General features: G+C 45.5%; 2 protein-coding genes across 4 annotated transcripts in view; one reads left to right on the forward strand and one right to left on the reverse strand.

Moving 5' to 3' along the window:
* Positions 1-8,441, reverse strand: part of CWH43 (cell wall biogenesis 43 C-terminal homolog) — a 29,690-nt gene extending 21,249 nt beyond the window's left edge. The window contains exons 1-6 of the mRNA XM_054164304.1: positions 8,338-8,441; positions 6,451-6,642; positions 3,584-3,704; positions 3,326-3,480; positions 1,836-2,037; positions 747-835 (exon numbers count right to left, since the gene is read on the reverse strand). Coding sequence (XP_054020279.1) covers positions 747-835; positions 1,836-2,037; positions 3,326-3,480; positions 3,584-3,704; positions 6,451-6,642; positions 8,338-8,380 — 802 coding nt within the window. The 5' untranslated portion in view covers positions 8,381-8,441. The remainder of the gene's footprint in view (positions 1-746; positions 836-1,835; positions 2,038-3,325; positions 3,481-3,583; positions 3,705-6,450; positions 6,643-8,337) is intronic.
* Positions 8,442-15,277: 6,836 nt separating this feature from the next.
* On the forward strand, positions 15,278-27,432 carry OCIAD2 (OCIA domain containing 2). Of its 3 annotated transcripts, none has more exons than XM_054164450.1 (8): positions 15,278-15,394; positions 17,378-17,523; positions 19,127-19,220; positions 20,439-20,492; positions 22,875-22,922; positions 24,541-24,646; positions 25,216-25,303; positions 27,134-27,432. In XM_054164450.1, the coding sequence occupies exons 2-7, from the start codon at positions 17,455-17,457 to the stop codon at positions 25,295-25,297; spliced, it is 453 nt and encodes a 150-aa protein (XP_054020425.1). In that variant the 5' UTR covers positions 15,278-15,394; positions 17,378-17,454; the 3' UTR covers positions 25,298-25,303; positions 27,134-27,432. The 3 variants fall into 3 exon arrangements, with proteins under 3 accessions (XP_054020425.1, XP_054020350.1, XP_054020487.1); XM_054164375.1 differs by having other exon boundaries at positions 17,381-17,523; XM_054164512.1 differs by having other exon boundaries at positions 15,284-15,327; positions 17,381-17,523.
* The last annotated feature ends 327 nt before the right edge of the window (positions 27,433-27,759 follow it).

A 27,759-nucleotide genomic window follows, 5' to 3' on the forward strand; every position in this document is an offset into this window, starting at 1 on the left:
GAAAATGTTGGCTCTTAAGGGGCAGATTTATGAGGGTTTTTAAACAGCATTTCTATCACTAAATGTCACTCAGATGGGCCTACAAATTAAACCAAGCTGCATGCATCCATCCATGCTGAGGAGGTATGGAACACACCTCCTGAACACCCTTCCACTGCTCAAGAGCAGAATTTCCATCTAGTCTTAATTGTGCCATGCTCCACAGCATACTTATACTGTCCTCCTGAAAATGGATGTCCAGATCCAGCACTTGAGTCCCTCTTCCCACCACCTAAGACCTGCTGTATGTTGACTGATTCACAAATACACTGCTCCAGCAGAACCACTTTGATGTCCAAACTATTTTACTGCCTGAAGATCTCAGCAACTAAGGAGACAGGAGCCAAGCTTCCCTCCAGCTGAACTGCTCATTAAATTACAAGTGATTGTGCCTCCTGGGAAACAGAGAGGCCTGTGTCATCTCTACCTCATAACCCTAGAGGTACCCTTACACAATGAAGATGGTGAAAGTTGAAATGCTACACATGGGAACAGAGCCTCTACAGGGGTTTCTGAAGAGAACACTGCTCTGAGGTGGCCTGGAGATGTGGCCTGTAACCTTCAGTCAGCTGATCAGATGTGTATAGTACAGTCAGTGACAGATTAAAAGACACTTTGATTAGCAATTGCCTTTTCTGATAAGTGGTGTAGGGTCAGAGGGCCTGAGTAAAGAAGAAACAAAAATTCCGCTCAGGATTTACACTTACCTATAAGAAACCAGGCAACGCTAGTGACAGAAGACCAACTCCAAAATGAAAGCATCAGTCCATGAGCCAGGCCTAAAAGAACTGTACCTCTAAAATAACAGAAAGGAAAATGAAACCACCCATTAATATAATTTTATAAACACAGTGTTGAAAAAGAAACTTCTAGCCATACAGACAAGGATGCTTGGTAATACTCTGTAATCCTTTTACTTCAAGCAGAGCTCAATTTAAGCACAAAATATCTTCATGTCATGTCTTGCCCTATTTTCTCTCCTTTGCTGGATGTAAAAAACATCCAGGTGAAAATAATGGCATTTTGTCATCATGTATAAGCAAGCTGTGGTCAGCAGCAGAAGCACAACACTGCAAAAGGCAAAAAGAACTCAGGGAAAATGGAGAGAGGAATCTAACCCAAACAGAAGTATTTTCTTCATGTCAGATGGGGGAACCTACAGCATCTGACATTGCTATCAGTCTTGGGCATCTCTTGTGTATAATAATTGCAAATTACTACCTACCTCACCTGGAACTACATGTAGTTGACTCAGAGTGACTAATCCAGTCTCTTTCTGGATTTTGGAACCCAGGTGAGCAACGCAGAGCATTAAGACTAAATTCTTACTAACCCAAACTTCCACAGAAGTATACCTTTCACTATGGCACACAGTTTACTTTTTTTTTCATCTGCACACAAAGTGCAACAGTTTCTAACATCTCCTCTCTGAAGTCAACTGCTAGATTTGTTTACTGCATATTATAGATCCACTTCATTCAGAAGTCCTTCAGCCTCAGTGCTAATTTAATTTTCTTTTTCCACTGTGGCAAATTCAGGTTTTTACTGCAGAAATAAAAATCATTCTGCATTAGAAAAAAAAAGAAGATTGCTGTAGATACAAGGTTCAAAGCAAGAATGAATGTGATATCAAGAATGAATCCACAACTCCCCTGTGTGAACCCACTCTATTCTGTGGAAGTTCTTACACAACCATCTGATCGAGTTTTAATTTGCCATCCACTACAGTATTAGGTTTTGATTACATTTTTGCTACTACTGCACCACCACCAACTACCACCAACCCAAAAACTTACCCATATGGATTAGGATCTGGACCTGTGTGTGGATGTCCACTTACTGCCCATCTAGAAATTAATGAGACCTCTCCAAATATCCACAGGGTGAGGAACATGAGGCTGCCAAAAGCAATCCCTGATAAAAGCCAATGTGGGTGGGAAACAGTCACTCTAACTGCATTACCAGGTTTGTTTGCTTCTTGTTTCCTCTTGTCTCCATCTAGAATAAGAATAGAAATATAACTGAACAAACTGTCAAATCCTATTACAAAGGGTTACTGAGAAAAAAACAAATAGCCAAGATCACAAAATCACCAGCATAAATTACTGGCTCAGGCACAAAATGTAACTTATTTGATCATTTGTGGAAATTGATAAGACAGGAAAAAAAAAATCTCTCATCACATTCCTGGCTCTGTCAGGAAATGGCAACCTGCCCATAGCATTGTTCTTCACACTACTGGAATTTAAATAATTACATTGGCTTTGAAAATCATCAGAAAAGTTACCAGAATTTGTTCAGAGGATTCTGTTCTCTGAAACTCTAAACTCTGATAACAACAAAACCTGACACTTCCAAAGCAGCCAGAAATAAACTCCCCTCCTTCTATTCTCCTCTTTCCATGCACTTTGGATCCCCTCTCATCTAAGGAGAAAGCAGCTCCTTTAACTGCACAGACACATTGCTTTGTCACCTAGGAAGAGGACAGATTCTTCTCCTATCCTCCTGCAGTAGATTCCCTTTCTGCATTATATTAATTTATGCATGCATGCACTGCAAGTCTACAAACAATACACATTATGTAAATTTATACCCACTTACCCATAGATAAGGTCTCATCTTTCAATTAATTCACTGAGGTCATACTGAGAAGGAACTTCTGAGGATTTAACATGAGCTGCCTTAAGTAACCAACCCAACCCTGTTGTCTTACTTGGCAGTAACAACTTCACAGTTTTTAAGTGTGCTTAGCCTATGCCAGCCCCCACTGCTGTGTTCTCTGCCTAGACACTCCAAGAACTCAGGCAAATTTTGACCAGAACAACTTGTCCACTCTTCCTTTCCGTTTATTTTGTCACATCAGCTGATCCCCAGCTTTGTCCTGTCTCCCCTTCTCTGCCAAAGAATATGCACTGGTAAAGAAACTCAAAGAGCAGACTGAGTTGAGAAAACAACAGAAATGCCACAGATGTTTCATGTTGGAATGAGGATAATCCATTCTGGTTATATTGGTTTGGGTTATGCCTTTGTTTGCATTACTGTCACATTATTGATATTGCAATTAGTTGGCAGTTCCAACACCAACTTCTACAGCTTGTATGAATTGTTATATTGATGCTGCCACGTTATGGGTGGAAGGGAATACCCCCTGGTTTCTGAAGTCTGTAATGCTCATGCATCAGCTCTAAAACCAGACTGTACTGGGGAAAAAACCCCAAAGAACCAAAACCCAGTGTCACACAGAGAGGTGTTTCCACAACTGCCTTCTGTGCTGTAAAATGCTTACCTGAGTAAATTCTCTCCACTGCTGCTATAAACCCAACTGTCAGTATGGCAGCATTGGCAGCTTGTGAGCTCCAGACTGGGTTTAGTGATGTGTACCAGATGCGAAGGACAAGGAGCATTATCTTGCCCAGCATGAAGCCCCATACCCTGATGAACCTGGAAGAATTGGGTTTTGAAATAGTGATGCTTTTGAGGAACAATTCACAGGGGGGAAAAATAGATATAATCAGTTACAATTCCATCAGGAAAAAGAAAATACCTTTGTAAACTGTTTCCTGACCACCAGGTTACTGTTTGAACCAGCAATGAGGAGGAAACCCCTGCAGCCAAGATGAACAGTCTAACAGCAGCATTTGGTGCCTGGTATGATGCTAAGCTTCCTACAAACAAACACACACAGAGAGAGGTTGCTTTAATGGGCAAGAGAAATCAGGTAACAAGGATTTCCTGTGCATGAGTTCAGTCTTGCCTGCAATTTGGCTGGCTACATTATTCATCGGAAAACATGTGACAGTGCACATTTGTAACCAGAGTAAAGAAATGTGTGTATGGATAGAAACTGGGTATAGATAGAAATTTGGCATAGATACAAACTGGGTATAGATACAAACTGGGTGTAGATGACATTACAGCAGTTAGCATTTTCAGAAAACAAACCAAAAAAAGTATAAAGTGATCACCCAGGACTGCAGTGATTGCCTTAAGTACTAATGATCATTGATTCCATAAATAGGATATAGTATGGATAAAACTCTGAATATACAAATGATAATAAACAGTGCACTTGCATAACTCAAAAGCCATAAAATCATGCATGGTGACTGCTCCTTTCTAAAAAAAGATATGGCTTTTGTCATCATGCACCTGATTTGGCTTTTAAGCTATGTAAGTGCACTATGGCTAAAGCCACATCCCTTTTAGAAAGGATCAGTCACCACACCGTGCACAAGAATCAGCAGGCAATTGTCTCAGCGGGTGTGAACAAGGCTTTCTCTGGCTCAGTACCTGGTCTTGGAGTTGCTATTGACAGCCTGTCACACTCTCAGTCACCAAAATGAACTGTGCACAAGCATCTCTGCCATTTCCCAGGGCACAGTGACATTGCCTTCATCAATAGTTTCAAGCTCTCCTAGCAGGTTTCCAATTCAGGTGGCTGTGGGGTCACACAGATTTTTGCAGCTTCAATCACTGCAGCAAATTCTGGCACAGGACCAGCGGCAAACAGCAGCAGAAGCAACATCGTTTTGCTACCAGCCATTTGCTAAGTGAGCATGAGTCAGACTTGAGAAGATGTTAAGCAAGGAAGGCTTGAAATGGAGCTACTGATTGTGGCAATGCATGCTAGGAATCCTCCAGCTATTTCCTCATTCTGCTCAAGAGTAAAAGATGCAAAGCTCAGAGCAAAGATGGTAAAATGACATCAAAGCGTGGTGAAAATGAACTTGTGCAGACTTCAGCAGAGGGTGCGTGTAAAATGCACACAGATTTGTCTTTCTAAACTGTGCTGAAATCTGTGACTCTGAAATCTCTTCAAATCTTTCGTCACTTGTGCTAGCCAGATTAAAGCCAGCGTGGGTTTGCCAGCTTACAGCAGACACACCTTTTGCTGCTGAACAAGTACACCCCAAGTGTAAATAGATCTATCCAAACACACAGATTTACTCTGTGTTGTCTGAAGACATGTATGCAAATAAACACTACAATGGGGGGAGTTTGTTCTTGGGTGGTGTTATGTGGTTGGTCTTTTTCAGACAGAACACAAAATCAAGCTGGACACCTGCAAACCCTCTCTCCATTGCAGAGAGTCCAACAGAGAGCTACGAGGATGATGAAGGGACTTCAGCATCTCCCCTGTGAAGAGAGACTAGAGCCCTGGGGTTGTTTAGTCTGGAGAAAAGATGGCTGAGAGGGGATCTGATCAAGGTCTATAAATATCTGAGGGGTGGGTGTCAAGATGCAGATGCCAGGCTCCTTTTGGTGGTGCCCAGTAATAGGACAAGGAACAATGGGTATAAGCTAGAACAGAGGAAGGTTCCACCTCAACACGAGGAGACACTTCTTTACTGTGAGGGTGCTGGAGCACTGGAGCAGGCTGCCCAGAGAGGTTGTGGAGTCTCCTCCTCTGGAGACATTCAAAACCTGCTTGGATGTGTTCCTGTGTGGCCTGCCCTAGATGACCCTGCTTTGGCAGGAGGAGGTTGGACTGGATGACCTCTAGAGGTCCCTTCCAACCCCTAACACAATTCTATAAAACCCACTGGCCCTGATGGGATGGACTCACAAGAGCTGAGGGAGGTGGCTGATGCTATTGCTATGCCACTCTCCATCATTTTTAAAGGTCCTGGAGAATAGGAGAGGCACCCAAGGACTGGAAGAAAGCCATTGTCACCCCAGTCTTCAAAATGGGCAAGAAGGAGGACCCAGGAAATTACAGGCCTGTTAGACTCACATCCATCTCTGGAAAAGAGATGGAACAGCTCACTCTGGAGGTCATCTCTAAGTATATGGATGAAAAGAAGACTGTCTGGAGTGGTCAGAATAGATTCACATGGAGGAAACCATGCTTGACCAATTTGATAGCCTTCTGTGATGGTGTGACTGGATGGGTAAATAAAAAAAAAGGGTTCTTAGAAGAAAAAACAGCCTTGGAAACTAAGCCTACCCAAAAGAACATTTCACTCACAGCAGATCACTTTCATAACAGCCCCAAGCTGTTCTGTGACATCTTGTCCCTACCCATTGTCACAGACACAGAGCTGCTACACGAAAAACACCTGCTCAGTGCAACACTGAAAACATTTTTCCTATTGGGCATGACTTGCACTCATTTAAAAGCTTCTAGAAATAGAAGTGAAATGAGATTGGTCCTTCATTATGCAGGAACAGTCTAAAACCCAAAAATTAAATGAGATTTGTCTTTAATTATGCAGTACTGGTCAAAAAACCCACCCCAACACAATGGATGCAGTATCCCAAAGCTTGAGATAAAAAGCATGAGCTTGGGAGAGCAAGAACAACTTCTTCCTGTCTCTTTTCAGAATGATCTTAACTGAGAGGCAATTTGGAATGCTTATTTTTATGCCTTGATACCAACATGGAATCTAACTCACTGCAATACATACTTACCAACCATAGCCAGTCTCAGAAGAGCCAGGATGTACTTATTGTTAGCCAACCTCCAAAAAGGGCCAATTATCAGCAATACTGGAGAAAAGAAGGCAACAGCAAAAACTTCCAGACCTGTGAGTGCCAGAGTCTGAAGGGGGAAGTAATAAATCATCGGTGGCAATGCATGGTAAAGAGACCATGAAATGTAGCCTAAAAGAAACCAAAACACAAACACAATCCCCATCAAATATTTTCAGCAGCATTGTTTCCTGGAGATTACTTACAAATACACCATTTTTTACTTCCAAATGTAGAACATCCAAAGTATCTGAAAGTAGTTCAAATAACAACAGCCACTTTCCATGAAGCAACATTTGCTATTTCAAATCGAATAAGCACATTTTCCTGAGAGGAAAGCAACTCTTTCCCCCTCAGACTCAAAGCTCCTGCTTTGATCTCCAATGACAAGTGCTCAGCCGAGGAAAGGGCTGGTGTCCAGAGGTAACAATGCTGGCTAAGTCACTAGCCCACTGAGTCACAGGGCTCCTCAAAGACTGACCAGTGGTGAAATAAATTATTGTAGAATCAAAGAATGGACCCAAGTCGGAAAGGACCCCACAAAGGTCATCCAGTCCAATCCCCCTACCCGCCCTGCAGTCAGTAGGGACATCCTCAACTAGATCAGGTCACCCAGGGCCTCGCTGAGCCTCACCTTGAATATCTCCAGAGAAGGAGCCTCAACCACCACCCTGGGCAACCTGTTCCAGTGTTCCACCACCCTCAGGAAGAACTTCTTCCTGATACCCAATCTAAATCTGCCCTTCTCTAGTTTGAAGCCGTTGCCCTTGTCCTGTCACCACAGGCCTTTGAAAACAGTCTCTCTCCATCCTTCCTGTAGCCCCCTTCAGATACTGGCAGGCTGCTATTAGGTCTCCCCGGAGCCTTCTCTTCTCCAGGCTGAACACCCCCAGCTCCCTCAGCCTGTCCTCATAGCAGAGGTGCTCCAAACCCCCGGTAATTTTCGTGGCCTGCCTCTGGACCCTCTCCATCAGGTCCACGTCCTTCCTGTATTGAGGACTCCAGACCTGTACACAGTACTCCAGTAGTACATCGCTGTGCCCTCTCCTCTGAAAACACTTTGTCTGGACACACCAGCACTGCCCTGCTGCTGCCCACGCGTTGCACCGGAGCTGCCCCAGCGCCGGGGCCGGCAGTGCCGGTGGTACAGCGGCCCGGTGCCCACCCTGCCCCGGGGCCGGCAGTGCCGGTGGTACAGCGGCCCGGTGCCCACCCTGCCCCGGGGCCGGCAGTGCCGGTGGTACAGCGGCCCGGTGCCCACCCTGCGCCGGGGCCGGCAGTGCCGGTGGTACAGCGGCCCGGTGCCCACCCTGCGCCGGGGCCGGCAGTGCCGGTGGTACAGCGGCCCGGTGCCCACCCTGCCCCGGGGCCGGCAGTGCCGGTGGTACAGCGGCCCGGTGCCCACTCCGTGCCCGTGCCTTGCTCCAGGGGCAGCACAGCACGGCTCTACAAACACCTGCACAAAGCCTCCTCTGAGACCACGCAAGAGGTCCTGGACTGATCCGAGAGCCAAAAGGCATCCCGGTGCTGGAAGGGAGAAGAGAACCCCCAGACGAACACTCGGTAGCGACCGTTCTTCACGCGCTGACAGCGGAGGAGCTTTCAGCGGCAACAGCTCCCCACGGACGGTGAGCCCCGAGACACCCTGCTAGGGCTGCCCCGCTACGGCCGCCCGCCGTTCCCCGGTAGAGTCCCTAGCGCTGCCGTGCCGCAGGACCCCCCAGCAGGGCTGAAGGACCACCGGCACCGTTAACCGCCTCCCAGCGCGGCCCCCGCGGCCCCTCACAGCCCGCCAAAGCCCCGTCGGGCGGCACCGCCGCCACCTACCCAGGAAGCTCTCAGAGAGAACGGCCTTCCAGAGGGGGAACATCGTGCCGTGACGCTGCCCGGCTCGGCGCGGCGGGGCCTTCGCCCCTCTCTCCCGCAGCCGAGCGCCGGTGACGGACGCGGCGCCGCCGCCCGTCCCGCCTGACGGAGCCCGCCCGGCACGCGGCCGGCGGCGAGCGGCTGCCACAGCGCCGCCTGGCGGAGTCGGCTGCATCGGCCCTGCACCGGGGGCGGGAGTGCTGCGGACCGGGGTCCTGCGGCTGCAGGCAGAGGCAGCGAGGAAACCTGCCGGATCGGGGCGACGGCGCGGTGCTGGCCCGCGGCCTTGAGGCCAGGGCTGGGTGTGAGGGACGTCTCCACACCTCCACCTTTCAACACAGCAGCCTTGGACCATTCGACATTGCTGACAGAAGTGGTGGCCCGAGTGGTGGCCCCCTCGGGCCTCTGGCTCCGGAGGGGCGAGTTTCCTTTCGTTCCTGTGCTTTGGCTGGAGAGGGAGAGGAGTGAGGAGGGCCTGCCCGAGTCTGCAGGGTGGCAGCGGAGCAGCCAAGGGCTCGGTGGCCGTGAGGCCTCGCAGCGGCAGAGCCCACACTAAGCTGGCACTGTGGCTGGAGAGGATGGCGAGGTGCGAGGTGACTCTGAAGAGCTGTTCAGTTAAACCAGGGATTTCTTCATGGAGGTCAGACAGAGTTTATTCTTCACAGCCCTGTGACAAGGAGCGGTGAGTAGATCCCTCGCAGCTGTGGCACCGGAGGAGTGCTTGTCTGCTACACAAACCAGGAAGAAACAAAAGAGGACTAAAGGATTATCGCTTCACAGGCTGATGGGGAAAAGAGGAGCTGGCAGACTCGATAGCTGCATAAATATGTGGTTAGTTAACTGTTACTACCAGGTACTCAGGAGTGCTGTGCTTATCCTAACGAAATGCCCTTTGCTTAATAGCAGACTGAGGACTTCTGATAAGCAATGCTGTTTGCAAAAGCAGCAGAAAAGCATTTAGGTTGCTGAGGATTCAGGGCAGAGGCTTAAGCCACTCTATTAATTTTAGATGAAGCCCTGAGCTACAAGAACCCAGCCATGGTCACAGCTGCCAAGCTTTGGCAAAAAGGATTAAAAGAGCAAAAATCTGAATTTTAGAATTTAATTCTAAATGTGCAGCCATCAACTGAAAAAAAAAAGCGGGGGGGGGGGGAAGCATTTTTGGTGCTGGAGTGTGTTGTCTTCTTAAGTTTTATTAATCATCATACAGTACCTTATGAAACTGACAGTTGTGTTTTCTCACTTGTGTTAAAACTGCTCTCCCCTTCTAAACAACCTTGTGACTTACATTTTCCTTCCCTTGCATCTGTGAAACTCCAGATCCATAGGAGTAAACTACTAACCCCTGACACCTGTTAAAGATGATCTATTATTAGAAATAAATTCCTGTCAAAACATTTGAGGGGCAGAGTACTAAGGAAAAGCTTGTCCCATTAGTCTTACAATCAAGTAATTAATTTACCTAGGTTTAATTTAACAGGGTTTGGCTAGCTTCAGAAACTGTTGAATTTTGGTTGGTATTTAAAAACATAAATGTGTTTCAAGTGGCCACCAAAGAAATGAAGTGTTTTGATGAAAAAGTCAACCTCTCTAGAGGAAGAAGAATGAAATTCATAGGTATAATGGGAAGGGAAGGGAAGGGAAGGGAAGGGAATAGAATTATCCAGGTTGGAAAAGACCTTTGAGATCATCAAGTCCAACCTTTCACCCAACACTACCTAAAGTTCTTCCTCTTTTCTCCAAGTCCCATTTAACTGAAGGCATCTTCATGTAAGAAAAGCCATCCCAGAACAGTCACCAACTTCTCCTCTCACTGCAAGTGATGAGACCATTTCATCTAGCTGTGACATGGCACAAATGGAACTTAAAAGATGAGATCCTTGGCCAGGATAAGCCCAGAACAGGGCTGCTTTTGTAGCTGCCTGAGAGCGTGAGGCTGGCAGGATGTGTTCGGCTGATTGAAACAATTTTGCAATGCTTTTTGTAATTACAGTATCTTGCTTCAGGGTTCAGAGGTGGAGCTCCAGGAAAGCTAGACTTAACTGCAATCATGAACCTGATGTGCTTGTCTGGCTTCCATTAAACTCGTAGTGCAGTGAAAATGATGCAATTCCTGACGGATTTGGCCATTGTATTCTATGTACTCTCTCTGAGAATCTTGGTAACTACTAAGTTTGGCTTCAAGTGCAACCAACTTACATTCCAGTTCACTTCACAGAGAAGCATCAGAGCACAAGGAGGAAGTTTACAGGTGTAGTGTATTTTGAAGTGAAAACAGACATGTCTTAAATACAAAAGTCAGTGCTTACAAGATACATCATTAGACATATGTGAAGGCCTTTTGCTGTATTTCTTTATTCTTGGAGTACCACGAGTGTAGCTGATAAAAAATTAATCACTAACATTTGATCTATACAGGAATGCAATGATGACAAACCATCAAAACCAAGATACCATACTACTAAAGGTGTTCCCACTCACAGAAGGAAAAATAAAAGAATGTCTTAATTTTAGAGTAGTATTTAATCACAGAGTTGTCAGGGCTGGAAGGGACCTCAGGGATCATCCAGTTCCAACCCCCCTGCCATGGGCAAGGACACCTCCACACTGCAGCAGGTTGCTCACAGCCACATGCAGCCTGGCCTTCAAAACCTCCAGGGATGAGGCTTCCACCACCTCCCTGGGCAACCTGTGCCAGTCTCTCACCACCCTCCTGGGGAAGAACTTCTTCCTAACATCCAATCTGAGTCTACCCACTTCTAGTTTTGCTCCATCCCCCCCAGTCCTATCACTCCCTGACACCCTAAAAAGTCTCTCCCTATCTTTCTTGTAGCCCCCTTCGGATACTGGAAGGCCACAATAAGGTCTCCTTGGAGCCTTCTCTTCTCCAGACTGAATATATTCTTAACCTAAGGCAGACATTAGATAGAGAGAGAGAGAGAGAGATAGAGATGAGTTTAACACAAAATAAATTACAGCCCCACGATTCTGTTAGTATTGACAGGGATAAACCTCTCTAAAGCTAGTGACTGTAAAAAGAAATGGGTTTTTTTGTTGTTCAAACCATGAAATAAACACATGGAATTTAAAAGAACTGTCAGAAAACTGAGAGAAGTTGTCCTTACACACTGCCCAGTAAAGATGTGCCTCAATGGGCACAATTAAGCAGCAGAAGAATCTGCCAGAGAAGGAGAGAGGAAAAGCATTGAAGTCTGAACACAAATTGGGATTAAGAAAGTAACTGGAAAAAGACTGGGGTAGTGGAGTTTGTAGTTAGGCACTGGTCACAGTCCCAATGGAAAAATGAAGACTTGAGGGTCATTAGGTGCCTGTCCTGTTTGCACAACAGTGCAAAGCTTTATCATCCCCTTTACACCTGTTATGCAAAACTCTCTTTGCATATTCGTACTCCACATTAATTTATTTCTCCTTTTCTCAAGGTCACAGTATGTTGGCTATAAATACTGTTCATTTGTTAAACCTGGGCTGAAGTGTAACCTCCTCTCTTGTAAATTAGCCCTATATCACAGGACTAATTAACATTGTGGTTTGCTAAAGACCTTTTCCAGTAAAATGTTCCGTGAGACGTGAGACAAGAATATTGCCCCAGCAACGTACTTCTTATAATAGGCTTTGATTAATTTCAGTGTGTGTTAGAACTGACAGGTACAATCAAGTCTGGTTCCTGGATCTAAGCACCTACCACAAAAATGATCAGAGAGTTGGAGCACCTCTGCTATGAGGACAGGCTGAGGGAGCTGGGAGTGTTCAATCTGGAGAAGAGAAGGCTCCAGGGAGACCTAATAGTGACCTTCAAGTGCCTGAAATGGGCTACAAGAAGGATTGAGAGAGACTACTTACAAAAGCCTGCAGTGACAGGACGAGGGGCAATGGCTTCAAACTAGACAAGAGCAGCTCTAGATTGGATCTTAGGAACAAGTTCTGCACCATGAGGGTAGTGGAACACTGGAACAAGTTGCCCAGGGAGCTGTTTGGGGACCCATCCCTACAGATACTCAAAGTGAGGCTTGACAGGGCTCTGGGCATCCTGATCTAACAGACCATGTCCCTGCTGACTGCAGAGGGGGTTGGACTGGATGATCTTTGGAGGACCCTTCCAACCCAAACCATTCTATGATTCCACAGTCACCCTGTTGAAAACAGCTAGTGTTTTCAGGTCTTTACAGGAGGAAAGAATTTACACATAGAGCTGTGCAGCCCATGAGAAGAGAAAACTCTGTGATCATTTTAAAGCCTTCTTCACACTGAGAAGTGTAAATCTTAAAGTTCAAACATCTGATAATTGTCAGTCCTTAATTTCTACTTAAAGATAGGCCAGACCAAGTGTAAAAGAGAAATAAGTATATCCAAAATTCACCCAGGACATAGACAACTGTCACAGAATTTCTTGTTGGTGGAGAGGACAGTTTAATGTTTTACTCAGAAGTATGTTGACTGTTTCCTGCTGTGACTCTTGATGTCTTTTCATTCACCCTTAACTCCTACTGCCATTAGCACAAGAACAGCTGCAGTGTAATTCTTATGCAGCTTTCCAAGCTCTAAATGTTGTTGTTTTTTTAAATCATTATCATTGATACATTTTTGTAACCACATTGTGCTGCTGTTACTTCAGGTCTGTGTTTATCAGGGGATTTTTAAGCAATGAACAGTCTTGGTGATTTTTTAATGAAGAAAGAAACCATGTTTATCAAAACTGGGCTTAGTGTCCCCTCCTGCCACATGGCTGTAAGCATACCTGGAATGTTTCTTATGCACACTGGGAAGGCTTTGCCTTTGGTAAATGTGGGGAAACTCAGGATCTTGGCAACCCTGCAGAGCTTTCCTAAATGTTCTTCAGACAAGAGCCTGTAAACCTTCCCTGAGTTTGTGAAATCTCAGCTCCTTGACCTCTTTCTACTCAAACAGTAGAAAATTCCTCAGTAGAGGACTCAACTCTATTTTATTTTTGGTATCTTTGTTTGTTGTTTTTTTCTTTGATGTGTGAGGTTGGCTTTGTTCTGGGAGCCTCTCTTTTGGTTTGTGGTCATTATTCTGAAGCAGTAACATTTATTGGTTTTGTCGATCAACTTCTCTTGTTTTTTATCGTCCTGAAGGTAAATCTTAAAATCAAAGAGTGTTTGAGAACACACTCAACTGTGATAACCAGCTTTACCTTTCAAGTTGAAAAGAAGTCTAACCTGATTTTTAATAGGCACTTTTGCACAGGAAGGTGCAAGAGTACAAGCAGCCCTGGGCACGCATATGCCCTATGAGGAAATGGTCGTTCCAGCGCTCTTTCATTTTATGGCAGCTTAAGCAGAACTAGCTAGAAAAATATTGATTATTAGGGGGCATTTTCATAGAAACACAGAATGGTCTGGGATGGAAGGGACCTCTGAAGGTCATCCAGTCCAAGCCCCGCTGCAGTCAGCAGGGGCATCCTCAACTAGATCAGGTTGCCCAGAGCCCTGTTGAGCTTCACCTTGAATATCTGTAGGGAAGGGGCCCCAACCACCTCCCTGGGTAACCTGTTCCAGTGTTCCACTACCCTTGTAGTAAAGAACCTGTTCCTAACATACAATCTAAATCTGCTCTTCTCCAGTTTGAAGCCATTTCCCCTTGTCCTATCACTGCAGGCTTTTGTAAACAGTCTCTTTCCATTCTTCTTGTAGCCCTCTTCAGGCACTGGAAGGCTGCTATAAGGTCCCCCCAGAGTCTTCTCCAGGCTGAACACCCCCAGCTCCCTCAGCCTGTCCTCGTAGCCGAGGTGCTCCAACCCCTTGATCATTTTCGTGGCCCTCCTCTGGACCTGCTCCATCTCATGTATTGTGTTTTCCAAAGCAGCACATAGCCAGTATCTATGAAAGAGTTTTTACATATGATTTCAGAGACACCTCTTAGATCACAGGTGATACAAGAGCTGTTTTAGGACATCACTCTTGCCAAACCTCTGTGTGAAAAGTAAGTTTTGTAGCAGCAAAGCCAAATAGTCTGGTTTAGCTGGCAAGAATGAGAGAATACTCTGGGGAAAGGGGCTTCAGGCAGCCAAGGCTTCTGGAAGCTGAAAGCCTTTTTGGACTCGAGAAAATCAGCAATGACATGTCAAGTTCAATATGAAATAGAGATATGAAGGTCATATGATAAGAGGAAGTGTAACACTGATCTCACAAACTATACATTTCATTATAAGCACTGAAGTGCCCTACTGCCACTTAGGATGCTCTACTAAAAACTATTACGTCTCACTGTAAAGAAAACATAAACCCAACCAGCTTTTATTAAAGGTAAAATACAAAATAAAACTCAGCTTTGCAAGCTTAGTTTCAGAATGATTATTGTTAATGAAGGACATTGTATTTCTCCTTCCAAAGAAAGTAGAATAATTATTTTTTTCCCAGTATTCTTAGAGGAAAGACCCTTCCCCCAGCTGAGATGCCAGGATAATATTTCCTTGCAGGATTGTTTTTTAAGTTCTTTAGGGAAATAGGAATACTCAGAAGGAATCTTAGCAGTGTGTCCACTGCTCTTCTCTGGAAGCAGCTCATGAGGAAGCTTGAACTGCTAATTCGGTCACAGATACCAGGGGATGAGGAGACCTGGACGAGACCGTTAATCTCGGGGTCCCTCAGCAACCTGCCCTGGAGCTCCCGGCCTCAGGCGGGACGGGCGAGATGCGCGGGGCTCCGCTGGGCCCCGCTGGGCCGCGGGCTGGCCGCTCCTCGTCTGTTCTTGCTGCCAACGGCCAGGAGATGGCGGTAGAGCTCGGCGGCCGCAGGCAGAGCCGGGCGTGCAGCAGAGCCGATGCCCGCCTGACCGTAGCAGCTGTGCAGCCGGGTCCCGCTCCTCACGGCCTTCCGGGGCTGGGCGGTGCGGGCGCGCCGCGGATAGGCAGGCCCGGGCGGTGCCGTCCCGGGCCGTCCTCTTCCCCTTCCTCCACTGGTCCGGTGCGAGGTGAGCGCTGCCCAGGGAGTCGGTCCGTCGCCAGCTATCTTCAGTGCCGCAGCCCCAGTGAGCGCGGGTCCGTTCCTTTCCGTCCCCGAGGGGCCGAGCTCCGTGGGGCCGGATTTCCCCGGCGTCACGGCGGGAGGAAGGCTGGGGCTGGGGTGGCTTTCGGCGGCCGGTCCCGGCCAACGGGCAGGTGGCGGTTCATAAGGGCAATCTCCACCAGCGCTCGACACCTCGCCCTCTGCCCCGCAGGCCTTCGCCGCAGGCCTTCGCCCCGGGCGCTGGCCCGGGGGCGGCCGGGACTGCGCTGCGCTGGGCTGGGTGCGACAGGCCCTGCCGCCGGGGCAGAGGGAGGCTGCCGTCGGCTGGAGCGGACGTCTGCCCAGGGCCTGATTGCAGCCACTCTTCCCTTCTACGAAAGCCGACAAGAATAAGAACATTTTGTGCCTTCGATTGGCGTAAACCTCTTTCAAGTTTTATGCGTTCTTCTTAACTTCTATGTCCTTTTGGAGCTCCTCTCCGATGAGGACAGGCTGAGACAGTTGGGATGTTCAGTTTGGAGAGAAGGCTCCAAGGACGCCTTACTGTGGCCTTCCAGTATCTGAAGGGGGCTACAGGAAGGCTGGGGAGGGAGTTTTTAGGGTGTCAGGTAGTGAACTAAAGGGAATGGATCCAAACTAGAGGAGGGGAGATTTAGATTCAGATGTTAAGAAGAAGTTCCTCCCCATGAGGGTGGCGAGACACTGGTACAGGTTGCCCAGGGAGGTGGTGGAAGCCTTATCCCTGGAGGTTTTTGCAGCCAGGCTGGATGTGGCTGTGAGCAACCTGCTGTAGTGTGAGGTGTCCCTGCCCATGGCAGGGGGATTGGAACTGGATGATCCTTGAGGTCCCTTCCAACCCTGACAATTCTGTGATCCTGTGAGTTTGATGAAAAATTAAATCGCTGTTTGCCAGGGTGAGGCAGACAAGTGAGGACCAGTTGGCACTCCAAATATCCTGTGGACTTCCAAACTTAATTTTTACCAGAGACTCAGTAATCACTGTCATTTTTGAGAGCAGCTGAGAATAAAGTGGAGATTGGTGTGAATGCAATGTTTAATTGTGTCTTCTTACAATGGGGAGAGGAGGTTGCATTGCTTCTGTTTGGTTACATAAAAAAGCATTGCTGTTTGAATATCCAGTCTGTGTGAAGGATATGTTGCTTGAACCCTGTAGCTGGGGAGCTGACCGCAAAGTAAGTGCAGGATGTGGTTTGTGCAGTAATAGTATGAAGGCCAAAACCTGTTCAGGTTATTAAATTGTCACACATTTCCTGTGTAGCTCAGTCCTTCACAGTCTTTCAGTGCCACCATTCTCAGAAGGTGTCCTATGTATTGATATATAAAGTACCAGACCATGCAGCAGCAAAAAAAATGCATTTTAGATTAGAATTAGTCTCTATATAAATAAGATTCCTACTTGCTTCTCCCTACTAGTACAGTTCTCAGGCATGGAAGACAGTGATTGTAAAGCTCTTCAGAACCTATTTGTTCTTAATAGGTTTTGACTTGGGGGTGGGGGGGTGGGCTGTTATTGTAGGGTTTGTGTTTTGTCTTGTTTTTAAGTATGTAACTGGATTGTGTTTGTTGGAAACAGATGTGGTTTGTGATAGGCTTGTGTCGTGTGTCCTGTGGAATCAAAACTTCAGCTCGTGGCAGTGAGGATAGAAGTAGTGCAGTGATTCTGGAGAACTCTCAAATAAATCCTTGACATGCAATGCCATAAAAATTAGAGAGGTTTGGGATTATTTGTTCATACCTGTTCTCATTTCTTTGTGATTGAGAGTGCCGTGCTAGGTCATGATCCGACATGTAACTGCACTCACCACCCTTCCTGTTTGAATTGGGCTTCACACAGCTCTGTATTGCTAAGCAGTGATACATTGTGCTGGAACTGTACATAATCAGCTGACTGCTGTAAAAAATGCACTCCTTTCAACACGGTGATTACTGTTTCTAGGTAAACATTGCATATACAGTATCATTTTGATACTTTGGCTTTTTACCTTTGTACCTAGCAGAAAGACACAGCCTAGCATAAACCATACACGTTTCTGGTGTCCAAGATCAGAGGCAGAATACAAGAAAAGAGACAATGGCTTCTGAAACCATCCCACAGGAACCTCAGACATCTCCACCAAAGCAAGCTAGATGGCCTGGATGGGTAAGTTGGCTTGTTTTGTTGGTTTGTTTGGGGGGGCGGGGGGGATGTTGGTGTTTTGAGGTTGGTTGGTTCGTTTTAATTTTGATGCTGTTGCCAGTGAGTAACTGGGGTTTTGCATTGGTCACTCTTACTGAAGAGAAAAACAGAAGTCTGATAGCTTAAGCTTATAAATGAAGAAAGGATGTTGTGGTATTCACTACACTCAGAGGTCTAGGAGCTTTTAAGATAGTGGGCTCTGATTTATGCTATGCTAGTTAAACTAGTTACAAATGGGCAGAGCCCTAGTGTCTTGAGTACTAGTCTAGTATAACCTGACCCCATCAAGCTGTGTACCTGCTTCCCTTCAGAAGAGAAGGGAAGAGTACTGCACAAGAAGCTGTCTTCCAGCTGTATGGCAGCTCAGCATTCTTCTGTGCTGGAGAAATCACCAGCCCACAGGGGTTCATATTTTACCATATGCTAGAGGCATGTAATTAACCAGATGGAATTTATGTGTGGCAGGACTTTGTTGCTAGCCAGTCTCTGCCAGAAAGCAGCAAAAGGTGGTTGATCTGCAAGAAAAGGTGACTTGGGAGGTGTGAGTGACAGCTAGGCAGTTCTTCAGGGAGTAGGAGCATCTCCAGTGACATTAAGCAGGGTGAGCCAGCAGTCAGCTCAGTGACTGCTAGGCAAGTCCATTGGAATAAGGCAAATCTGATGGTAAGGTAGGAGGTCAAGTTAGCAAGCAAAGGAGGGAATCTCATGGTAAAAGGCCAGGTACAGGCATCCTACTATGCAGTTAAGGCAAGGGCCTGAGCTTAAAAACAGCTCCTGAGCTGAGAGGCAGAGGCCTTGGGCAAAGCTTCTTTGTCTTTGTCTCAGATGGGCTTTTGTGGCAATTTACTTCCATGTTACACAACTGTACCATGTTAGAGCTGACTTTGAGCCCAAGCAGCTAAACCTCTATCAGGGTGTGTATGGAAGCAGGAAAGTTGCAAAGCATGTTGGTGCACTTAGGGCTCTGACACTCATTTCCTTATCTTTCACTCTGCCTGTTTGAATTTTATCCTGTTTGTGGTGACCTTGCTGTGAAACCCGTTTGGAGCGGTTCTCTGAAGTCAATTCTCTACAGTTCACCCTAGCAGCACCACCATTTATTGTGGTGGAGCAGTGCTTGAAGGAGGACTGAGATGTTAATTGGCTAAAATGTGAAATGTGTGGCTGTGGCCGGTAGATGCACTTGGTTACAAAACCATGGCTCAATCTGGCATAAAATGAGGTAGAATTCTGTAATAGGCTAATGTGCTCTTTTTCCCAAGGCACTGCTTCTTCCATGAAGCCTGCTTTTGCTTTTAAGAATAAGTAGGTTGGTAGATGTTGTGTTTTTTACAGAAAAAATGTTTAACATTTCCATTAAATTAATGATGCCTCCTGCTTTCTGCCAGCATAATGCCATATGGTATGGAGCAGCCAGTTGGGGTCAGCTGTCCTGTCTCCGTACTCTGCCACAGTCTTGTGTTTTGCTTATTTATTTTTTTAAAATAACTCCATCTTCTCAACTGATTTATTCTTTTCTTCCTGTGAGATTAAATTCAAGAAGCTAACCCTGGTGTATCCTTTCCAGCCAATGTTCTATTGTCCCAAATCCCAAATCCAAAACAGTGGAGAAATTGCAAGGATCCGTGAAGAATGCAGAAGTGAAAGTTTCTGGTACAGAGGTGAGTGATGCAAACTTGTTCTTGCCACGCTGAACGTGACTTCTGGATGCACTCAAGCAGAAATGGCTGCAAAATGCCATCATCTTTGTTGTAATACATTATGGTTCATTGGAATGTTACTGTGGGCTAACTCTGTCACCTTATTTTAAGCTGAGCACTGTGTTGTTATAGTTAATGGGACTATTTGCATCATCATTGTAGGCAAAGGTGATGGAGTTCACAGGCTCACAGGATGTTAGGGGTTGGAAGGGAACTTGGAAGATCATTGAGTCCAACCCCCCTGCCAGAGCAGGACTATAGAATCCAGCACAGGTCACACAGGAACACATCCAAATGGGTCTTGAAAGTCTCCACAGAAGGAGATTCCACAACCTCTCTGGTCAGCCTGTTCCAGTGCTCTGTGACCCTCACAGGGAAGAAGTTCCTCCTCATGTTGAGGTGGATCCTCCTGTGTTTATATCCATTACCCCTTGTCCTATCACAGGGTGCAACTGAGCAGAGCCTGTCCCCTCCCTCTTGACCCCCAGCCTTCAGATATTTATAAGCATTTATTTAATCCCCTCTTAGTCTTCTCTTCTCCAGACTCAACAGCCCCAGGTCTCTCAGCCTCTCCTCCTAGGGAGTTGTTGTTTAATATGAGCTATAACAATCACAGAGTTGATTCTGTTCTTGAAGTCCATTATTAAAACAACCTTGGGAATGTTTTACTTCATTCCATATTTTTGCCTTTGAAAAAAGGCAGGCATTGTGTCCTGGGTTTGTGAAATTCTTTAGGTGTTAGGATGTCCAAAAGATTAGTTACTCACTGTCTCTTACATGCACCATGTCAGTTTGTTTCTAAATGACACACTTCCTAGAAAGAGAAGGTTGAAAAACATTTAAGCAGAGCTGCTGGCATTCCCAGTGTTGCAGCACTGAGGGGAGATAGTCAGGTCGTATAAGCTCTTGTTTAGTAAATATCTATAGCATAGCATGCATTAGCTGCACCATGCTGTGTAAACACATCCTTGCTTTGAAGAGTTAGGGTTAAATCTGCCTGACTGAGCAGATGTCATAGGTGATAAAAACTCTACACAGAGTTAGTGTTTGGAAGATGAGTAATGTGTTTAACATTAGAAACACAGAAAACATTTCATGTATTAAAGAATAATGTATTTGAATAATAGATAAAAAAATTTTGGCAGATACCAGATGCTCTCCTCCTTTTTATTTTTACAGCTCTTCCTTTGTCTCTTGGGAGCATGCTTGTCACCCAGGGGCTGGTCTCAAAAGGTAAATATAAACCAGTCACAGAATGTTAGGGGCTGGAAGCGACCTCAAAAGATCATCAAGTCCAACCCTTCTGCCAGGGCAGGATTACCTGGAGTAGGTCACACAGGAACTCATCCAGATGCATTTTGAATGTCTCCAGAGAAGGAGACTCCACAACCTCTCTGGGCAGCCTGTTCCAAGGGTCTGTCACCCTCAGAGTGAAGAAGTTTTTACCTATGTTTGCATGGAACCTTCTATGCTTCAGCTTGCACCTACTGCCCCTCAAAATACATGATGGTCCTAAATTTATGAAGTTGAGATCTGGAATTACTACTGAAATGCAAGTTTCCCTTAAGTCTGCTGGTTTTCAACATCAACATTCCTCTCACTCAACACCATTGTTGTTACAATGATCATTGTGTCCATTGCCACAGTCACTCTCCTGAAAGAACTCGAACTGAGAAAGAGAATTCCCAAATAAGAAGACTGGTGCCTGGGTTCTGTCACCACGGTCACATGTATTTGAGTAGAGTCTTCACTGGGGCTGCTTGTAGGGCAGAGCATGGTACAATCTGAAGAGGGCCATCAGAATTGGGGACATCTGAAAAATGCTGGCAGTGTTTATACAGTGACCACACAGCAATATGAATGCAGCTTTGGTGCAGAGGGACAAGGAATTCTGCCAAAGTGAGGAGGCAGAGAGCTGTTTTGTAGAGATGGCTTGCAATCTGCAGGCTAACACAAAAGAGATTTGTGTTCTGTTTCTGTGGTGGATGAATCTCTTTCTATGCCTTGCACCTTGAGGTTCTCCTCTGGGTAAGGATGAAGTTAGCATTTTGGGTAAAGAGCAAAGAGCATCTTCTCTGAGGACTGCTAAGATGGGTGCATCCCACAGGAGCAAATAAGACAGCTCTTCAGCCTGCATCTGCAGCTGGCTACAGCAAGGGCAGGTAGAAGAAGAAAACAATCCCAGGGGCTGAAGCAGAAAAGAATCCAGAGACTGTAAGAGATGGGTGGTGGGAGAGAGCCAATGGAGGAGATGGAAATGACTCAGCATTTTCTCAGTGTGTGCTTGCAAGCCCCTTGTTTTGTTCCATCTGCTCTTGCCCTGTTTCCTTCTTAGCACTATATTTTTATTAATTTTATTGTGGTTTTTGCTAAGATTACCAGGAAGATTAGAGTGGAAGCCCTAAAAGCTGATGGAGGTTCCCTGGTACATCCTTGACCTATGAGTTTGTAGGCAGACAGGGAGGGAAGGCAAAGGATTACACACTTGGAGAGGGTAAGCAGTGACAGGAGAGGCAGTGGAGTGCCTCAGCAGCAAACATGCCAGCCTCTGGCACCGGCTACTCCTCTCAGTTTCTCTCCATTGTGCTCAGATATTTCTGATCAGCTGTGAAATAACAAATGCCCAATTAAATAATCATTACTGTGTGTCAACAACTGTGGGGGAGGCTGTTTAGCAACAAACAACTATTTTGTTCTTTCCTCCCCTGGGAGACTCCATTTGAAATTGCATAGATGCCAGTGGGCAGAGGCCCTTGCACAGCGTGGACTGAATGCTCCTCTGTCTGAACACCCCACTGATGGCTGCAAACAGTACACTGGCTCTAGAAGAAGCTGGAGCTACTGAGCCTCTGCTGAATGCATGTAGCAGTGCAACCAATGTTCACTTCTTTTCTCTGTGCCATGGTAATCTTGCTGTGTGCAGCCCTCCATGGCATGGCTCTTCTACTGGGCACATGCCTCTCAGAGGCATACTGGTTTCATCTATTGGTGTTAACTGGGGGAAGGTGGATTTTGGTGGGGAAACTAAAGACAGTATTTTGGGTTTTGTGTTCAGCACTCTGCATTCTCCTCTTAAAGCCCAAAATGTGTGATCTCTCCTCTCCTGGATACTAGTGGTACAGTTGAACACTCATTTAATCAATAGTCACAGTATCACGGTACATTAGTGGTTGGAAGGGACCTCAAGAGATCAAGTCCAACCTCTTATCCAAAACAGAGAACTACTGAAGAACAGTTTAGGCCTGCTTCTCACAGCACAAAGAGCATGAGTAAGAGATTTCAGGTGACTGTTACATTTGCAGAGCTGGTTTCTACTGAAACATGAGCCACCATCTGCTGCAGGTGTCACCAGTGGCAGCCATGCTGCTTTCATCTTGAACTGAACCTTGCAAAGTCCAGATTTCTTCCTCTGACTCTAGGAGTGCCCCAGAACAGATGCACTAAGAACTAGTGGAATGGAAAGTGCCCTCATGGTCCTAAATCTGAGTGGACTTTCAAGGTTTTTGCACAGTCTTTGTCTCCAGAAATGCAAAAGCTTGAAGGAAAATACTGTCTTAGGTTTGAGTGCTGGTGAGTTCCTCAAGAGAATAAACTTTCTGTTTTATTTTGTTGTAGGCATTTTCTCAGCAAACCCAAGATTTGGTGCATTTCCAAAGATGGCAAGTAAGTTCTACCCAATTCTGAGAGGAAAAAATGTTTACAGGCAGTGCACAGACTTCAGATGCACCTCTCTGAATTTCATTTCAAATTCATCCTTTTTTTTTTTTGAATTTATGAGATGTTACCACAGCACTTTAGGAAATCACATTTCTGCTGTGTTTTTAAAAAAATAAGGTTCTTTTGATGTAAACATTTTCAGAAGCAGCTTATACTCACTTAATCTAGCCTCTCAAATCCAGTATCAGCTTTGCTTTCTAAATACAGTCAACCTTATTGATCAGCCATGCTTAACAGATCACAGAGCTCATGGGATCAAGGGCTCATCATGGTATAATATATAGAACAGTATGTTCCTTTTCATACAGTCATTTGATTAGCTTAACCTTCTAATTCCTGACCATGAATTGATAAAGGAAACAAACCAACCCACAGAAACTATACAGCACAGTGAGTGGGCTCTTAAATGGCAAGCAATTAAGTTGGTTTGCAGTATCACAGTATCGCTAAGGTTGGAAGAGACCTCAAAGATCATCGAGTCCAACCTGTCGCCACAGACCTCATGACTAGACCATGGCACCAAGTGCCACATCCAATCCCCTCTTGAACACCTCCAGGGACGGTGACTCCACCACCTCCCTGGGCAGCACATTCCAATGACGAACTACTTGCTCGGTAAAGAACTTTCTCCTCACCTCAAGCCTAAACTTCCCCTGGTGCAGCTTGAGACTGTGTCCCCCTGTTCTGGTGCTGGTTGCCTGGGAGAAGAGACCAACCTCTTCCTGGCTACAACCACCTTTCAGGTAGTTGTAGAGAGCAATGAGGTCACCCCTGAGCCTCCTCTTTTCCAGGATAAACAATCCCAGCTCCCTCAGCCTCTCCTCATAGGGCTTATGCTCAAGGCCCCTCCTCAGCAGAAGTTTAAAAGAAAATGGAGGGTGTTGAAGTAGAATTTTTATTCTGCCCCAGTGGGATAGCATGGCAGGATGATGTTCCAGCTTCCTAGCAGCCCAGTGAAGAGAGTGTTGAAATTCTGATCATTAGAAATAGGCCATGGTGTGCATACAAGGCCAAGAGACATTAGTGCTGACATTGAATTAGTTTCATTGTGGGCTCTCTCTGTAATCTGTTCATCAAAATCTGAAATCTTATCATTCCAGCTGAATATGAATAGCCTCTTCCTGTAGGCATTGCTTTGGACCACTGGCTGTGTCTCCTGATAGGTAGCTGGCTATCAGCAGTTAGAGAGCACCTCCCTGTAATCCCTGTGTGTGACTTCACGTGTTTGTAGCACAATAGAATAGAATAGAATAAACCAGGTTGGAAGAGACCTTTGAGATCATCGTGTCCAGCCCATCATCCAACACCACCCGGCCAACTAAACCATGGCACCAAGCACCCTATCAAGTCTCCTCCTAAACACCTCCAATGATGGTGACTCCACCACCTCCCTGGGCAGCATATTCAATGGGCAATCACTTTCTCTGTGTAGAACTTCTTCCTAACCTCCAGCCTACATTTTGACAAGACACAGCAATTTGGTCGTGTGATTAAAATGAAGCCAGTTGGCAGAGCCTTGATTTAAGGTCTTGTCTTAACAGTGTTCTGTTATCTGCCTTTATAGTTGCTGGTGTCTTAGGCTATGCCATTGGGAAGATGTCATACTTTGGAGAATGCCAAAAGAAGTTTGAGAAAATTGGTATTGTACCATGGGGTCCACCAAAAAAAAGGTTTGTGCTTATTTAAACTATTAATCCTGGAAATTACATGCTGCAAAACTGGGAATGTCAATGCTGTTATCACGAAGTACTACTTACATTCTTTGGTTATAGATGAGGGCATTATAAACTGCTAAATGTCCTTCAGAAAAAGCAAATTAAACTCAGTGTATTTGTTGTTAGGAAATCCATGCTTTAAATAAAATGGTTCTGTGATGGGACAGCAGTTACCAGATCTCTTTTCATCCACTATAGTGCCTTTAAGTGTCTCACCATCATCAACAGAGCTGTTGGAGTGAGTCCAGAGGCCACAAAGATGATCCAAGGGCTGCAACACCTCTGCTGTGAGGACAGCCTGAGGGAGCTGGGGGTGTTCAGCCTAGAGAAGAGAAGACTCCACAGGGACCTCAGAGCTGTCTCCCAATACCTAAAGGGATCCTACAGGAGGGCTGCAGAGGGACTTTTCATCAGGGTGTCTAGAGACAGGAGATGGGGGGAATGGTTTGAAGCTGAGGTGGAGCAGGGCTAGACTGGATCTGAGGAAGCATTAGAAATGGAATGTTTTGCTTTCGATATTGCAGGCATTGCAATCATACTTGCAAAGAGTGTGAAGCAAAAGTGGGATCAGCTGCAAAAGAAGGTTCAATTCCTTCAGCATCTTAGACACAGGTAGGCAACCTTGAACTTGAAAAACCAATTCTCATGCTGTTCTCTGTGTTGTGTGGTATTCTTATTTGAAACCTGTGAACTTTGTGGATTTTAGTAATGGGTTACAATCCAAGCATTATTCAAGGAAATAGTCTTCATCTGTGGTTTCTAGTTATTTTTTTCCTTCATTTTTACCTTGCTTATCTTTTGTGCTAATTTCAAATCCTCCATTGCTGCTCTAGCGGGAGCAGAGTGTTGCTTATTCACCTAATTGCAATTAATTTGGATTGAAACTTGTGAAAGCAAATATAACTCCTTTCCATCTCTTTTAGCTAAGAATAAAATAATTATAGATAATGATATTTAAAAATATCACCAAAATATTGAGAGCCTAAAAGCAGGCACAGGGCCTCAGAGTAGTGTAAGAGTGGTGCTAGAGCAGCTCCATGGTGGGGTAGGGAAGAAGGCCTGTGTGATGTTTTCACCACAGAAAGGGGAAATTTCCCTTTGCAAAAAAGCAAAGGAGGATTGACAGTGTGGAAGTCAGGGGAGTGTTTAAAAGCACTTTCACTCTGTGTATGAAAAACAGGCCAGCAGCTGGGCTTTTTAAAAGCATTTTCACACGTTGTGGTAAGCTGGCCTACATTTCTCACAGGCAGGATAATGTGTGAAAGAGTTTGCAAATAGCTTGGCTGCCTGCAAAGGAGGAGAGCAGAGGGCCTGCTTGAAATGCTGCCCTGTGAGTTTGTTGTGGCTCTAACTGGAGCTCCAAACAGAGATCTGATGCAGAAAGTGTTGGATTGAGTCTCTTTGGCTTGTATTGTGTAATAATTTAGACAAGGGTATCGTTAATGGTCCCTTTCTTGCTCTAAGGTGCACAGCTGCAGTCTGTAAGGAGGAATATCCTAGCAGAGCTTGTTTGCTTACCAGGAGAGAGATTTTGACGGACTTTTACTATGCAACAATCTGTTGGGGCAGTAAGGGTTGTCCTGAAAGAAGCCATTAGAATAAATTCCTGGGTTTAAGCAATTTTGCCACTGCTGAAGAATTTTGCATCAGAAGCTGCAAGTGCTCAGCCACTGGCAGAAAATGCACGTGGGCTTAGGTTCATTTAATAGAGTTGCTGCCCAAAGAGGCAGTGCTTCTCTTGAATCAGCTGTAGAGGTCAAGAAGCACTGTGGCTCTCCAGATCAGCTCCCTGCTCTATCTGGGTACCAGACCAATAAGGAGAGGGGAGGGGAGAAAAAGAAATCAGACCTTCCTGAGGTGTGGATGAAGGAGGGAGCAAGCCACCTTAGATAATGGGGCAAGTATGACACCCTAAATCTGTTACCAGTTGTGAGCTTAATGAAGCTTGATGTGCTGAGAAGTGCTTTTGAAGGTTTTCTCTTAAATAAATGTTTGCTTATGTAGGGCAGTGTCCTCACCTATTTCAAATAAAGACCCCAAAGCCTATTGAGGATGATCACTTACTAGCAATTGCCTGTGCAAGTGCAATCAAAGGTTGGTGGTGGGATTTGCCTCCACTGTTTGTCAGAGCTGGAGCTTGCTGAACCTCAAATCCAAACATGTGGGTTTTTTCAGCCTTCCTTTATGAGCTCACAATATTTCTTTTTTCTGGGGTTTAAGTACCAATTGGCTCTTAAATAAATTCCAAGTTGTCTCAAAAGGGAAGAGTCTTGTAGCTGTATGAAGGGAAGAATGCAGGATGCCACAGGCCCCTCTGTTTTCCTCCTGGAATTTCTGCTGTGAAGCCTGTTCCCTGTTGCAATCACCGAGAGTCTGTACATTTCACATGGCAAACAGGGTGCCTCTCAGCCCAAGTAACAAGTCCTTTCTTTCTATTTACAGATATGCAGAAGATGATAATAATCTTATGGGCCAGCTTCTTCCTTCAGAATGTTTCTGGATCAGCTTCTTGCAAGGCTTGATTCTGCTGGGAAGAAATAACAACTTCAGTTTGGTGTAAATCAGCTTCTTTGAAGTAGTTGCATAATGGTTCATAGTTCTGCTCACAGTAAATACCAATTCCTTGTAATGCACTTTTTGGGTTATTTCCTGCCCTTCACTGCAATTTAGCTCTTAGTGCAAAAGAATGGGATTTGTCTGTTGTAATTAAATGCTGGCAATACCTCATGGAGCAAGAAAAATGTCTTATTCTGGAATGTTCATAAAATCAGAATGCCAGGTTGGCAGGGACCCCAAGGATCATCTGATCCAACCTTTCTAGGTGATGGTGTAGATTGTGGGAGATGACTCAGCACCTGAGTTTTAAAACTAACCATTGTAGGGGAATCCACTGCTCCTCTTCAGATTGTTTGGGAGAATGTTTGCCTTCTGTGTCAGAAGAGTGCAAGAATCTTTAAATGGTCTTGCACAGCTAAGCAGCTACTCAGTCTCTGAGCTGATTCCTTGGTTTTGGAGTGGTTTAAGGGTACAAATCTGGAAGTTCATCAGTGTGGCAGCACCCTACAGTT

This window comes from Dryobates pubescens, chromosome 1 (assembly GCF_014839835.1).
Source record: "Dryobates pubescens isolate bDryPub1 chromosome 1, bDryPub1.pri, whole genome shotgun sequence".
Taxonomy (NCBI): Eukaryota; Metazoa; Chordata; class Aves; order Piciformes; family Picidae; genus Dryobates; species Dryobates pubescens.